The sequence below is a fragment of the Ictalurus furcatus genome, chromosome 5 (assembly GCF_023375685.1).
Source record: "Ictalurus furcatus strain D&B chromosome 5, Billie_1.0, whole genome shotgun sequence".
In the NCBI taxonomy this organism is placed as follows: Eukaryota; Metazoa; Chordata; class Actinopteri; order Siluriformes; family Ictaluridae; genus Ictalurus; species Ictalurus furcatus.
In genome coordinates this window covers 19,170,069-19,186,917 of record NC_071259.1, presented here as the reverse complement: position 1 = coordinate 19,186,917, position 16,849 = coordinate 19,170,069, and the positions used below count along the sequence as shown (strand labels likewise).

At 36.4% G+C, this 16,849-nt stretch overlaps 1 protein-coding gene across 1 annotated transcript; it reads right to left on the bottom strand.

Moving 5' to 3' along the window:
• Positions 1-1,069: 1,069 nt before the first annotated feature.
• Positions 1,070-11,575, bottom strand: hsd17b3 (hydroxysteroid (17-beta) dehydrogenase 3). Its single transcript, XM_053625041.1, has 11 exons — positions 10,983-11,575; positions 6,890-6,936; positions 6,683-6,758; positions 6,370-6,477; positions 6,176-6,243; positions 5,523-5,567; positions 5,337-5,371; positions 3,251-3,332; positions 2,483-2,548; positions 2,119-2,268; positions 1,070-1,907 (listed from the first exon to the last, which is right to left on the bottom strand). The coding sequence occupies exons 1-11, from the start codon at positions 11,122-11,124 to the stop codon at positions 1,812-1,814; spliced, it is 915 nt and encodes a 304-aa protein (XP_053481016.1). The 5' UTR covers positions 11,125-11,575; the 3' UTR covers positions 1,070-1,811.
• Positions 11,576-16,849: the final 5,274 nt, after the last annotated feature.

The following is a 16,849-nucleotide window of genomic DNA, read 5'->3' as shown; positions in this document are numbered from 1 at the left end:
CTTGGAGCAAATACCAGCCTTTATTCACAGGTCCCTAACACACCTTCAGAGGTCTTGTGGAATCCAAGCTGTTTTGGCAGCACAAGGGGGACCTACACAATATTAGGCAGGTGGCTATATATAACTAGTCGATTACCTCTCTGTCTCAAACTGCACACTTTCAAAGGACAACAGCTAAACTTTACATAATGTAAAAATACTAGAAAGTAACAAGCTAAGTACCTAGCTAACAGAGATTTTGGCAAGTTATTAGCATAACTTCTCCTCTGGCCTCATCTGGATCTAAACATCTTGTCTTGTTAGTTCTTGAATATATAACAGAGGAAGCCCAAAGAATATGCTTACAATATTATTAGGATCTCCACATGTAAGCTTCAGTGCCTATGCAAGGAGGAGCAAGCAGGAGTCAACAGATAAAACCTTTATTAGTAAGTTTTACTAACTAAGCATGCCTTAGCTGGCTTATAGGAATAGTTGCTAGCTATCTTCTGTAGCTAGCTCTAGCCAGTTGTTATAATACAAACATATTTAGACACCAAACATGGTGTTTGAATGTTAATATTCACCTACTTCCCCTGGTATGTGACATATTATACAGTGAAATAAATACAGTAAGTCATGATCAACAGACATTCAGCAAAATTACATTATTTGCGATATCTCTATATGTTCTTCCGTAAAAGATCATTCAAACATTTGTTTCATTTTAGCTAGGTTCACCTTATTGCATCAATTAATGAATTAAGTTTACAATATTTTCCACCTTATCTTATCAGTGTACCAATATGCAAAACTTTAGGTTGGTCATTTCCAGTTATTAAAACTGAACAGTTTCCCCCCTCATTTTAGCATCGGAGGACAGCATGGTGGCATAGCAGATAGCAATGCTGCCTCACAGCTCCAAGGTTCGATCCTGAACTCAGTTTACCGTTTGTGAGGAATTTCAGCTGTTCTATCTGTGGGTTTTTTTCTGGGACCTTTGGGTTCCTTTCATCTCCAAAATATATATATATATATATATATATATATATATATATATATATATATATATATATAATTGTGTGAACTGGCTACGCTAAAATTCTGCTAGGTGTGAATATTCTGCTATTCAGGGCATTCAGGGTGTATTCCAACCTCAGGCTCCATGTTCTTCAGATATACTCCTGATCTACTTCAACCCTGACCAGGATAAAGCAGTTACTGAAGATAAAGCAGTTACTGAAGATAGTATGAAACCTAGTGTACAACTACAAATGGAGTATTGTTCTTGTGTAGGACCACTAATATTTACACATGGTTGCCAAAATAATTACAAAACCCCTAACTCCTGCTGCGATCTTAACTCTAAATTAAGTTGTTACATACAGGACTCTTATGCCCACTAGATGGAGCCATGTATTCTAAACATTTTTCTCATCCCCACACTGTTTTCATGTAGGGGTTACTTGTGGACAAAATGATGTGCACTTGATAAATGTGCCTGATAATTCATTTAAAAGCAATTTGCCTTGAAACGGACAGTAAAAAAAATTACCTGCTGTATAATTTTATTGCTTTTCTCCTTTATCTAGAGACCAATTAGGAGGCAGACTGTCTGCAGTTAAGATGCAGGCTGACCCTGCTCCTATGTCTTTCAGCATGGGAAGTAAAGTCAAGTAAATGCCGAGATTCTGCTATCTTAGAGTGCTGGAAAAGTATTTAGTATGACCCAGACATCCAGTGGTTTTCAGATGGTGACATATAAACAACAATTACTAGAGTCATCAAAAAATAATATGCACTAGCAAAATGCTCGGCTATAAACAAAGCACTCAGCTGTCCACTTGCTTCTTTATATACTCCTGAAAGTTATTCTGAAATGCTTCTCTTCTCAGAACCCAGTTGGGGATTGCCTGGATGATCCAGCCCTTCAGGATAAAGGAAACGTGTTAGTATAAATTAAGACACAAGTACCGGTTTGGCATAACATGTCATGACTGGTAGATAAAGTACGATTTAAGTGGTACTAACTGTAAGGAGTTTACTTTGTACTTGGTTGAGGCACAACCTTAGCTTTCTTGGCATGTATTCTTCCTCACTTTTAGGCAAAAAGGTTTTTAAAAAAATGTATTTCATTACCAGAATTGCATGGCTGACACTCCCATAGGTTTGCTCTCCAGCTTTCAGATGCATCAGGGAGCCGCTCACAAACCCCTCAGGAGTGAATGTAATAATGCTTGGTTTCTGAAAGCCCGTCATTGCAGTGGAGACCCCAAAAGGAGACACACTCTGAAAGAGCCAGGTCCTTGATGAGATTACTAAATATTTAACATGGGGTTCATTTGCTCGAAAATAAGCTCTTATCTTAAATATTACCCCCCTCCCCCCCAAAAAAGAAACAAAAATGGATTATGTCTTCTTCTATATATAGTTCTCCTGACACAGTAGCTATTTCAGATACAACTGAGGAAATGCACTAACATTCATTGATGCTGAAATCTACCTGAATAAGAATTCCACTGGATTTGTATTCAGCTTGAAGCCCTCGTGAGAATATCTCAGTAAACACCTGAGGGAGATGAAACCTTTATTGAAATTGTCCAGGTGATCACAAATGCAAGTGCTGTAAAAATGAAAGCAATCAATCCTTCCTCTTTTTATATAAACATAATTTGTTTATATGAAAATGAAACTCAACTACCTGTGGTAAGATAACTATTGCTTGAACTGTTAAACTGTTTGTATGACATTGCATTAACAGCAATGTGCATCTTACAGGTTTGTAGATTCAGATCAAATGTTAAAACAACAGATCTCTCCATTATGATCTGAACTGAAATTACCAGTGTTTACTATTGTAAACACTGCATTGTGACATTTAATTAAGTGTTCTGTTATGCCTAGATGAACCCAAATCAATGTAAGATGTTAACAGTTCTGTTGGCTCAAGACAACAATGTGGATATAAATGTGTTTCCTTAGTTAGAGTTTATAAAGTGCTTTGAATACATCTTGCAAATGTAATCACATGGTCTATGAATCCATACGTGTATTAAACTGCTGTCTAACTAGGGCTTCTTAATGGGGAAATACATTAGTAGATATAATTCAAGTTTGAAATTGAGATTAAATAAGAGATTAGATGCCTAAAAAAGATACTTAAAATGCTATAAAGTGTATAAACCAATATAATCAAAACAGCTTATTATACAAATAACAGAGAGTAGAGAATCAAATATTTCAGCTTTTTTTCTTGCAATAATTTACTGACCTTTGTAGATGAATATAAAGTGTACAAGGGGAAGGGAATTTTAGAAATGCCAGATGAAATGTTCAGGATGATACCCCGTTGTCTGTGGAAACACAGACACAATGAAGCTGTCAATAATGGAGCATAACCATAAATATACAATGCCCGACACAAATATTGGCACCCTTGGTAAATATGAGAAAAGAAGGCTGTGAAAAACTGTCTTTATTGTTTAACCTTGGAACTTTTGTTAAAAAAATTCACAAATACTGGATATCAAACAATTGCAAACACAACACAGGTTTATCAAAAAATATCTTTCTTAAATATGTCTGTGCCACAATTATTGGTACCCATATGAAGTCGTATGAGAAAAATATATTTGTATATTGTATTTGTATAAAAGTATATTCCCATTGACATTTAATTTTTTTTAGTATACCTGGGTGACTGGGAACATGAAATTGTTTGATTGTGACTTTGATCATGACTCCTGTTTCGCAGGAGTATAAATATTAGGTAACACATAGGCCAAATTCCCCTAGTCATTTATAACAATGGATAAGACCAAAGAATATATATAGCTGTGATGTGCAGCAAAAGGTTGTTGAGCTTCACAAATTGGAAAGTGGCTATAAGAAAATAGCACAAGCATTGAAAATGCCCATTTCCACCATCAGGGCAATAATTAAGAGTTCCAGTCAACTGGAAATGTTATGAATCAACCTGGAATTGGACATCTGTCAATATTGTCTCAATGCACTCTGAAAAGTATGGTTTGAGTGGCCAAAAAAACTCCAAGGATCACAGCTGGAGAATTGCAGAAATTAGTTGCATCTTGGGGTCAGAAAATCTCCAAAACTACAATCTGAAGTCACCTACATCAGGGGTTCCCAAACTTTTCCAGGGCAAGACCCCCCAAATGGCATTAACATTTGACCAAGGCCCCCCTTTTGCAAGATGTCTTTAAAACACATTAAAAATACAGACTTCTGAATACATCCCCCTTTTTTTTATTATTAATAATTACATCTTACATCTTTACATTACATTACATTAGGAATTGATTGTGTGTATGTGTGGTTGTCTGAGCGTGAGAAAGAGAAAACACACTAGTGGGAGGGATGGGCTTGGTGGCGCCGACCAAATTGTTGAGGCCCCCCAGGCGCCCCCTGGTGGCCCCCACTTTGAAAATCACTGACCTACATCACCACAAATTGTTTGGAGGGGTTTAAAGAAAAAATCCTCTCATCCAAAAAAACCCACAAGCATCTTCAGTTTGCCAGACACTACTGGAACTTCAAATGAGATTGGGTTCTATGGTCAGATGAAGCCAAAATAGAGCTTTTTGGCAATAACCACCAGAGGTGGTTTTGGAGCACACAGAGAGGTAGCCATATGGAAAAGTACCTCATGCCCACTGTTATATATGGTGGTGGCTCTTTAATGTTTTGGGTCTGTTTTTCTGCCAGAGGACCTGGACATTTTAATAGGACACATGGCATCATGGACTCTATCAAATAACAAAAAATATTAAATGAAAAGCTGACTGCTTCTGCCAGAAAGCTTTGCAGGACAATGATCTAAAACATACATCAAAATCAACACAAAAATGGTTTACTGACCACAAAATCAAGGTCCTGTCATGGCCATCCCAGTCCCCTGACTTGAAACCCATAGAAAACCTGTGGGCTGAACTGAAGAGGAGAATCCACCAGCATGAACCTTGAAATTTGAAGGGTCTGGAGAGATTCTGTATGGAGGAATGGTCTCAGATCCTTGCCATGTATTCTCCAACCTCATCATGCATTATAGGAGAAGACTCAGAGCTGTTATCTTGGCAAAAGGAGGTAGCACAAAGTATTGACTAAAAGGGTGCCAATAATTGTTGCACACATATATTTAACAAAGATTTGTTTGATAAACCTGTGTTTTGTTTGCAATTGTTTGATATCCATGAGCGCAGAGTATTTCTGTGAATTTTTTTAAACAAAATATCAAAAGTTATACAATAAAGACAGCCTTTGCTCATATTTACCAAGGGTGCCAATATTAGTGGAGGGCACTGTAGATCTGTAGAACCTGTTACTGCTTATAGTCCTCTAACCTTTCCACCATTCCAGGAAGGACAATGTGGCACATCTGTATTGAAAAAAATAATGCAATATGAAAATATAAAATGTCCTTTAAACATGCAGTACCAGCAGAAAATAATTTGCCTATTATTTATAACTATATGAACATATAGTTCCTGTATAAAATAACTGACTTAAACTGACTTGAGTCATCATACCTTGACCACTGCTTTGACATTACAGTTGATCATTTGATGAACTTTCTGTGAGAGTATTAAAAGTAAAATTAATGTTAGCAGCTTCTCTCTCTCTCTCTCTCTCTCTCTCACACACACACACACACACACACGCTAGTGCACATTGACCCTTAAATTTTTTTTTATTGCACGTCATTGCAGCTGACTAAAATAAGTCAAGATGATAAACCACTGTGCCAAAATGTAAACATTTTAAGTGCATTTTATTTAGCGGATCATTGTACAACAGCATGGAGGAAAATTGGTGAAAATTTAAATGTATATTTTTCACTGCTGAAAAACATTACATTTCTTATTTAATGTTGTGATTCACTGCGATGCTATCAATGTAATTTGTTTGTTTCATACATTTTGTGTTTTCTTTCTTCCCCTTCCAGCCTATTTTTTTTTTACTACACACCACTCAAATTCATTATACATTTTTAGACCTATTTCAGTCTCAGTCTAACTAGAGCCCAGACAACATCTATGCAAAATAAATATTTTGTGTATGAACTATAAAAGTTAAAGCCACACATTTTCTGATACTTTACATGAAAAATGCTGCAGATGTATGAAAAAATGTGATACTATACTAAAATTATAGTAAAGAATCTAAAAAATACTTTGTTCACCTCTTCCAGATGAACTGTTTCAAGGAATTTGTAGGGTACTTTACTTGGCAGAATTCCCACATTGTTAACTGTAACACATATAGAAAATTATTAGATCAGATTAGATCAGATTAGACCTTTGACTATTTCACACTAACATTTTACACATCAAGTTCTCCTAGTGTGATTTGCATATTAGGTTGAAGCCAACAAACCTAAAACAGCAATATCCAAACCCTGAATATTTTCCTTAATGTGTCCATAAATGTCATCCTTGGTAAAATCGGCGGCTATGACCATGACCTTTCTGTCCATTTTAACCTCTGTTGGGAAAAGGAAAGAAGTCAGTATGAGGCCAGACACTCCACCCATGTGTACTAGATTGTAATGTCCTGAGTCACTCATGAATTGGCAAAAGTCACAAAAGATTTTCAAGATTATGATCCATGTCCAGTCACATTTATTTAGGTATCACTAGTGGACATAAGACATGATCTATACATTTGAAAACCGTCACATGCACTCAACCTATGTCTCTTGCAGCTCTGTCAAGCTTCTCTTTACTCCTGCTAATGATTACCACATTCAGCCCAAGTCTTGCAAACTGGGAAGAAATTTAGTAACATTAGTAGGAAAATTATTTGGAACAGTGATCATCAATACAGTGTGTGTGCAATGTAGTGCAGTAGAGCATTTAAACAAACTGTACTGTAAAATTCAGAGTGGTTCAGATACCTCTTCTGCATAAGCTTTTCCTATTCCTTCTGATCCACCAGTGATGACTGCAACAGAGATAATTAGGATTATATAATAATAATAATAATAATAATAATAATAATAATAATAATAATATACTAAACATTACATTCCAACAATGCATTTGACAGATGCTCTTATCCAGAGTGACTTACATTTTATCTCATTTATACAACTGATCAGTTAAGGGTTAATTCTTTGCTCAGGGGCCCATCAGTGGCAGCTTGGCAGGGTTGGGATTTGAAGGTCTTAACCACTAAGCCACCACCACCCCATACATGCGATGTCCCTCTCATAATACTACATCATTTTCTGTTTATATTGTGTTGCCAGACAATGATGTCTAAGTGGTAACCGAACCACAAATTTATTATAAGTTTCCAAATACAAGCCAATGACTTGTATTAGTATGTGTTCCTATTTATACAAGTAGTGTAGCAGTTAAGAGACTGTGCTAGTAATTAGTTTATATCCCAGGACTACAACAGAATTATTGGTCCCTTGAGTAATGCCATTAACACTCAAATGCTCTAATATACAATATACTTACTGTACATTTGCTTATTTGGTTGATGAATTTCCAAAAGAGACTTAAAGTGGAAATAGGATGCAACTGAGCAGTTGAGGGTTAAGGGTCTTGCTCAAGGATGCAACTGTGGTAACTAGCTGGAATTTGAGCTCACAGCCTTTGAATTAGTTGTTTTGAATTGTTTGGTTATTGTGGGAAACACTGCTGTCTCATTTTTTTTATGGAGACTTTGGGTGTGTGTGTGTTTGGGGGATTGTGAGAATAAACAAAACATGCCAGTGCTTTGAAGGATGTGAACTGGAACGGAGTAATGTTACTCAATTGCGAATCTGTTTTTAGAGGATTTAAACCTAACATGGTGAACAAATTATATTATAGAATTCAGGCAGTTTTACTGGGGTTATCTCATACAGTGTGGCAAGTAATAATCTGGAAAGACCTTTGTAATATCACAGTCTAAAACTGGATTTAAAGAGAAGCAAATCGGTAAATGAATCACATGAAAATGAATCACATGAAAATGAATCACATGTAAATTAATCACATGAATATGAATCACACGAATATGAATCACATGAAAATGAATCACATGTAAATGAATCACATGAATATGAATCACATGTAAATGTATCATATGAAAATGAATAAATAAATTAAAATGAATTAGTAACTCAAAGCCTCAACCACAGAGCCACAATTTCATCTCCATAAATATGACCTAAAATTTTTCACATGATTTTCACACCAGTCTTAAAAGTAGACAAAGAGAACCCAATTAAACAAATGAGAAAAAAATATTATACTTGGTCATTCATTTATTGAGGAAAATTATCCAGTATTACATAACTGTGAGTGGCGAAAGTAGGTGAACCTCTAGGATTAGCAGTCTAATTTGAAGGTGAAATTAGAGTGAGGTGTTTTTAATAAATGGGATGACAATCAGGTGAGTAAGCACCATGTTTTATTTAAAGAGCAGGGAAAGTCTGTCAAAGTCTGTCAAAAATCTGATCTTCACAACACATGTTTGTGGAAGTGAATCATGGCATGAACAAATGAGATTTTTTAGGACCTCAGATAAAGAGTTGTTGAAGCTCATGAGGCTCAAAAAGGTTACAAAACCATTTCTGAAGAGTTTGGACTCCACCAATCCACAGTCAGACAGATTGTGTACAAAATTTAAGACCACCGTTACACTCCCCAGGAGTGTTGACCAACAAAGATCACTCCAAGAGCAAGATGTGTAATAGTCCATGAGTTCACAAAGGAACCCAGCGTAACTTCTAAGTAAGTAAAGGCCTCTCTCACATTGGATAATGTTAACGTTCATGAGTCCACCATCAGCAGAACACTGAACAACAGTTACGGATGCAAGTAGAAAATCACTGCTCGCCAAAAAGAGCAATGCTGCCCCTCTGCAATTTGTTAAAGGTCACATGGACAAGCCAGAAGGCTACTGGAAAAATATTTTGTGGACTGATGAGACCAAAATAGAATTTGTGGTTTAAATGAGAAGCATTATGTTTGGAGAAAGGAAAACACTGCATTCCAGCATAAGGACCTTATCCCATCTGTGACATATGCTGGTGGTAGTATCATGGTTTGGGAGAGTTTTGCTGCATCTGGGAAATGACAACTTTCCATCATTAACAGAACAATGAATTGTGAATTATACCAGCAAATTCTACAGGACAATGTCAGGATATCTGCCAATGAACTGAATCTCAAGAGAAAGTGGTTCATGCACCAAGACAATGGCCCTAAACACACAAGTTGTTCTACCAAAGAATGGTTAAAGAAGAATAAAGTTAATATTTTGGAATGGCCAAGTCAAAGTCTTGACCTTTAAATGCCTGAAGCAAGCAGTTCACGTGAGGAAACCCACCAACATCCCAGAGCTGAAGTTGTTCCGTACTGAGGAATGGGCTAAAATTTCCCCAAGCCGATGTGCAGGACTGATCAACAGTTACCGGAAATGTTTAATCGCAGTTATGGCTGCACAAGGGGGTCACACCAGATACTGACAAGAAAGGTTCACATACCTTTGCCACTCAAAGATATGTAATATTGTATCATTTTCCTCAATAAATAAATGACCAAGTTTAATGTTTTTGTCTCATTTGTTTAATCTTGTTCTCTTAGTCTACTTTTAGGACTTGGGTGAAAATCTGATGATGTTTTAGGTCATATTTATGCAGAAATATAGACATTTCAAAAACATACAGTATAACCGCCACTGTAAATGTAAGTCACATTATATTCTGTATGAAAAACACAGTCTGATTGGTACAATTAGAAACAAATGAATGCCATGTGTCTTTTTTTTTAGTTCACTAGTATTGTTGATGGCTTAATGATTTGGCATGTAGACAGTATCCAATTTTCTTTGAAGCATCTTCAATTTATAAGTATTCAGAACATAATAAGCATTTATCAGTCAGCATTTCACCACACTGACATAAACACACATACAGGCAGAACAAGATAGAGGATAGACTCTGTGTGTGTGTGTGTGTGTGTGTGTGTTTGTTTTAACAGTGTGTACTTGAGAAGACAGTGTGTGCCCAGATGCTTGATAAAGAATCAGGGAGCACTGCAGCCAGGAGCTGTTCAGCATGTTCTCCAAAAGCACGCCCTGTTTGTTTGTTTGAGGTTTTTTTTTTAGTTGTTTTTTTTTAAATGGGCTTCTCAACCTTTCCTGTAACAATTCAAGCAAGTGGGGAAAAAAATTAAACCAGAGTAGTGTATTAAAGTGGGTACACAATCACACACACACACACACACACACACACACAAAATGACAGTTCAGGCAGTTTGTGAATGACCATTCATTCACACATGCCAACTTGATCTTGTCAAACTCAAGGGGAAGGAAATCGTGTAATAATACACCCTGGAACATAGCGTTCTAATTGCTTTTTCCTTTGCCTCTTGTAAAACAAGAATGGAGACGGGACAAAGCTTGGGAACAAGTTTTGCATTTTCAATGTGGAATCCCACATTGATGGAGGGTGTCTCTTTTTGAAATTAAGTAAGTGTAATTCCAAACATATGACATTAACTCACTTAAAATTGTTTTGGCTAACAATAGTCAGCGGGGGGTGGGGGGAACAGGGTGGGGGTGGGGGGTTTGGGGGTGGGGTTAATGAGTTCCTAACCGCAGAACAATGAGTCACAGGGCACATAAGGTGTCTGATCACTTGTTATTTTCTCGCCTGTATCATATAGTAAGTCATTTCGGCAGTGGATTTCAATTAGTGTAAGATATTGCCAAGAATAAGTCTTGAGGTATCCCTCCTCAGAATTAATCAAGTGTCGCCACCTTCTTTCCAATGTCCCTTTGGTTTCCCTATTATGGTTTCAGGGGTTCTTCTGAAAGCTGTCAAGCACAACCAAGACTTTTAAGATCTTTTTTTAAGAACCAACACCAATGCAAACATTTGGCAGCCCAATTGAAATGAAAGGAAGCATAAATCGACAGAAATATAAAAACATGCTATGTAAAGATTTCTGTGCACTGATTTTACTGAGTAAAGAATACCTCACCTGCCCATTTTCCCATGGAGGTAAAGAAATTCCCAGGAATCGGCCAGCAGACCTTCAGAGCAAGCATCATAAACCCGCGTGCCAGCCAAAAGAGGACAATGCAGGCGCCACTCAAGATAAAGATAAGCTCAATCAGTGCCATTCCAGAACCACAGGCGTCCTTTAGGACAGGAGCTGAATGTATCCTGACAGCAAGCCCGGTCACTTTAGTACTGCTCTTCTCCTCCGTTGGCTTCTCAAATACAACCCTCCAGCTTACACACACTCCCACTGACTGATGGCAGACTCATCCAATCAGGCCCAACAAGTTTCACATTCCCAATTACACTGGCTTGTGGGAATTTTTCACTAGTAGTCTGGCTGTTCTCCTTAAAATAATGTTATCGTGTATAGGCAAAGTGAAATATGTGGTATTGGTAAAAAAAAAAAAAGTGCTTACAGTACAAGATTTGAAAACAAGATTAGAGAACAATGCTACCATGTGTCATTCCTTATGGTAGTGATATTCAAAAGACATGCCAAGTTCAATGAACTGATCACCTCATGCACATTGTGACAAATATGTTATTCTTCATTTTATTTGCATGTCCTTGTTTTTCTGTCCTTGTCAGGATCTGATCATGTGGGTTCGTGTGGACATTTTTCAGGGCACTGTAAGATAACTGCTATTTTTCCAACAACAAATCTACTTTTATTTAATTTTAACCTTGGTGTTCCTGAGGGTTATGGATAAAGAATTTCTGATTATTGTTATAGTTAAGTTCTAAAAACATTCAAAAATAAAAATGTAGCTTAAAGTGTAATTGTTTGGAATTATTATTTTGTGTGGACCACATATCTATTGTTTATATATTACAATCCTTGCTAGTTAGTATGTTCATTCTCTGCTGATTTACCCAACTGCATAGATGTTTTAGCCAGTTAGCTAATGTAAGCTAGCTAGTCTGTCTAACAAAAAAAAAATCACTGTTGTGTTAGTAGTCATTTTTTTAATTTTTTTGTAACACTTTGCCACAGATTTTTGTTAATGATAATGATAGTTATAATATCAATGATTAATTCACTTCAATTTGATTCAGTTTTATTTGTATAGCACTTTTAACAATAGCCAAGAGTGGGAAGGAAATACTCCCAGAGACAGCATGTGAAAGAAGCCTTGACATATTCATTCACACCCCTGTGGCACAGTTAGAAAAAGGAGTGAGAGGACAACCAGAATGTACATAGCTTAATACTGAATCAGCACCTTTGGCCCCTATACCACTGTGGAATTTATTGTGAGTCCACTGGCTCTGCTCAGCAGTAAGGGCAACTTTCTTCAATAAAACTCTCTTAAAGTCTGGAAGAATCTAGAAGAATGGATGGGTCAGAGGGCAAATTGTCAACACATTCATGGTCTAATCCTGATTTTCCCCTGGTCTTGAGCATACTCTATATCTTATTCACTATGGTTAGATAATTAGGACAACTGGGGACTTAATAGAAAATAAATCTGTTTTGTCATTTGATCCTTTTAAAAAATAAATGATATTCTTGTTTTTAAAAGTTCCTATAGCTGAGCAACTTTGAAATCTCTTGTCATAGACTTTCTCTTGGTAGCAGGGCAGTCTCCCTTCTTGAAAAAAATTATAACCAACAAGAAGCCTGATAACTAAACTGATAACAAGGTTTTACAGGGTGCTTCCAGTTCAAAGAAACATGTGATATTTAGACAAAAGCTGGGAATCTATCCTTCCGCATGTAATCTGTCAAAGCTATTAAAACATCCTAATTTTTTGTACAAGGAGAGGTATACTATTGCTTCAAGTTATTTTATGCTAAAACAGTAGATTCCTTAAATAGGACTCCAGGAAAAAATAGATAATGGTGATTTTATCTTAACTGGACACTCAACTGCCTGTATTAACACTGTTAACACTGTATAACACTCATTATGATGCCAAAGGGTAAAAAAAAAAAATAGGTCAATTAAACAGTATTTAAAAAAATGTTCAGAAATATATTTTTGGGAGGTACTTATTGGGGCTTTTTGATTTTTGAAGTTAAGACTAACAATCTACTAACAAGATGGGGAGTCACAATGTGTGTCATTTGTGTTGAATCACAACATTTGAGTTTATGTTGTTTTCGAATTTGCTTCATATATCATGTTTTGGCATTACTTACTGGCCTACTGGTTATGAAAATCTACAGTGACCTCCACTAATATTGGCACCCTTGGTAAATATGAGCAAAGAAAGCTGTGGAAAATTGTCTGTATTGGTTAACCTTTTGATATTTTGTTAAAAGCAATTCACAAAAATAGTCTGCTCTCATGGGTATCAATCAGCTGCAAACAAAAAACAGGTTTATCAAAAAAACATATCTTTGTTAAATATAGGTCTGCAACAATTATTGGCACCCTCTTAGTCAATACTTTGAGCTACCTCACTTTGCCAAGATAACAGCTCTGAGTCTTCTGCTATAATGCCTGATGAGGTTGGAGAATACCTTCTCAAGTTCAGACTCATTCTCAACCTCACTTTCACTTTTGTTTCTATCAGCTTACGAATCTGACAGTGAAGCTTCCAAGCTGGATGCGAACTTGTATCTCAGCAACGACTTTGCGCAGTGACACAAATCTTGGTATACCTCCAGGCTATGCAATTTTTTTTTGTGACAGCAGCATGTTCTGGTCAAAAATATGCTGAAAATTCTTCCATCTAACTGCCACTTTTGCTACTCCTACAAATCTTCATCAAATTTGCCTCACATCATATTGAGAAATGTCTAAACTTTCACAAAAGGGGGGGTTAGACTAATGAGAAAAAACATAAATACCTTAGCTTTTTTTTAAATTGCAAGAAGAAATTTTTAGGTCATCATGACCACAGGTCAAATAAGCAACAAACAACACCACAGGTCATGGGAGCAGCAATGCCACAGGGTATGATTTCTGAAATATTTTATCAATAAAAATGTTCGTTTTCATATTAAATCTAAGCCTCAAGTCTTCATAAAGTGGATTAAAAATTAACCATATACATATCCTATGGAAACTAACATAGTATTTAAAAAAAAAAAAAAAAAAAAATAAATATATATATATATATATATATATATATATATATATATATATATATATATATATATATATATATATATATATATATATAATATCAATAATAATATTTCTTTCCTTAAAACTCCATGGATTACTCAAAAATATTATAAAGTAAGTCGCATTTTAGACACAATATGGCCAAATGTTCTGGTTCTTTTTGCACCACTACTAGAAATAGATCATGAAGAACCCACACTTGCTTGATTTGTACATTAAAGGTGCTTCCAGTGAAATTGGCATCCCTGCTTCTGTTTCATCTTCAAATGATGATCTTTCATATTTTAAGTCAAAAGTTACATTCCTGAAAATTATCACATGCCATGTCTGTTGATGATGTCACTCACACTACTGTAGTAACTGTTTCGAACAAGGAAGTGGAATTTTATGCAGTGAGCACAGACAACTGGAGTGATACACACAGTGAAACATTCCAACAAATCATATTAGTGAACCAACACTAACTGTTGTATAATACAGCATAAATTGATGCTTTCTTGGTTGGGGTTGGCGTGTGTGTGTGTGTGTGTGTGTGTGTGTGTGTGCGTGTGTGTGTCTTGCAATAGACTAGCGTCCAATTTAGAGTCAAATCTTGCCTTGTGATGTGCACGTGTGTTAAAGTGGTTTTTCATGCTGTATGAATGAAAACAATGACTATAAATTAATTTACCATGGCACAAAATGCGAACCTTACAGCAGTTAAATGCTATAAATTATTTAGCATTCAAAAGGATTTTATGAACGTATACATTCATTTATAATAACTTTAAAGCTGCAGTACTGAACGTTTGCCTCTCTATCGCCATCTCTGTTTGAAACATAAAAATGCAACTTGCTGAGTTTTTTTTCTTGCTTTCTTGGTTTTGACAACAGCTGATTCCCCAGATGTCAGCCATGATTGTGTTTAGATCTATCCAGATTAAAGCAGCCATCAAGTTTAAATTCTAAGCAACTGTTGTAAGAGCAAGCTACGAAAACTCCACCGTCCTCAGCCCCCACATGCAATATAGTAGCCGGGTCTTCTTTCTGTTTACGGATGTGATGTAACCATGCAAAGACGAATGACATCAAGTGACATTTCTTGCGAAATCTGACCAACAGCTCAATTTATAAATAATTATTATAAGCTTACCATTGCGAATCACGGTAAGGTAAAGAGGCAGTTTTGAACACTGATTTTTAAAATGTATTTGCTGAATAATTGATTTTTGATCATTTTCAGTCAAAAAAGTTACGTACTGCAACTTTAACTTAAAGCCTTCTAGCTGGCTTCTAAGAATAGCTGCTAACCATCTTTAGATCAGCTCTAGCTGATTGTAGCTGTCTAGAATTAGTGAGATTAAATAAAAAGTGTACAGGTTAATCAACATTAAAATGTATTGTTTATCAATGGCAAACACGCCCGAGTCTGCTGACAAGGATGACCAAGTTCTGCTCACACCCGAGTCTGTCTATGTCTCTCATGTTACAGCAAACCAGTGACTACATTTCCCATCCAGCACAGCGGCCTACAAACATGGCCGCCATGGACTACAACCCCTCCTACCCCTCCTCTCCCCTACAACCCCCCCACACACACACACTTTCACCTTCTCTAGAACTCTAGTTGCCATTTATAACTACAAACTGATAGCGATCGGTCAAATAAGACCTGAGCCAGGAGAGGGCCGTTCCCTCTTGTTGCCAAACGTTGCCAACAACGTTTTCTAGTCTATCAAGGAGAATAATATGATCTATAGTATAAAAAGCTGTGCTACAGTCAAGCAACACAAGCAAGGAGACACAACCCTGATCAGAGGCCAGTATTAGGTAATTTACCACTGGTCATTAACCAGCGCTGTCTCTGTGCTATAATGAGGCCTAAATCCTGACTGATTCATTTCATGATTGTTATTCCTATGTAGGTATGAGCATAGCTGCTGTGCTACAACCTTTTCTAAGATCTTGGATCTCTGGGTTCAGACCTTGGTGTTCAGACTTGGGTTCAGACCTCGGCTTTAAGAGCCGGGTCATCATGAAACGGATGCAGTTGCAGTTAAGCGTTTTTTTTAATGAAACCTAGGCAGACAAATAAAAAAAGTTCTGCTTAGAAGTTATTTAGAAGCAAGTAAATATGAATGTCTGTAACTGAAACTAGAAAGATCCATTGCATGACAATATTTTGAATCAGATTTTTAAGGTGTTTTTTTTTTTTAAATTGCATGATTTTAGTGGTTTAGAAACACTTAAAAAATTAACTACATATTTAACGAATGGATTACAAATTTATACATAAATAAATTAACATGTAGAGGCACAGTGATGCAGTGGTGAGCACTGCAGTCACACAACTCCAGGGTCTCTGGTTTAATCCTGAGCTTGGATTACGGTCTGTGTGGAGTTTTCATAATCTATGTGTTCATGTGGGTTTCCTTTGGGGTATCTGCTTTCCTAACACTGTCTAAAACATGCAGATAGACAAATTGGCTACACTAAATTGCTCCTAGGTGTGAATGTGTGTACATATTGTCCAGTTATGGTTGGTTCAAACCATATAAGTCACAGACCCTTACAGCTTCTTCCTTTTCATCTTCATTTGCTGAGCTGTCTTCAAGTCAAAAGTTATATTCATGAAAAATGTATCGTTTGCCTGGTCTGTTGATGATGTCGCTAGCTCTGCTATAATAATGAGTTCAGTTAACCATAACTAGAATTGTAATTCTGCATGGCAACATTTGCATGGCATTTCATACAGTGAAATGTCCCAGTACAGACATACTAAATATAA

Bases quoted from the DNA above. Each gene is read 5' to 3' on its own strand.
- hsd17b3 (XM_053625041.1), bottom strand. From the start codon at position 11,124: ATGGCACTGATTGAGCTTATCTTTATCTTGAGTGGCGCCTGCATTGTC. The intron at 6,478-6,682 runs GTTGAGTGCATG...TTTTCCCAACAG, and splicing joins CAGAGCTGCAAGAGACATAG to AGGTTAAAATGGACAGAAAG. The intron at 5,568-6,175 runs GTGAACAAAGTA...ATACTCTCACAG, and splicing joins AAACAGTTCATCTGGAAGAG to AAAGTTCATCAAATGATCAA.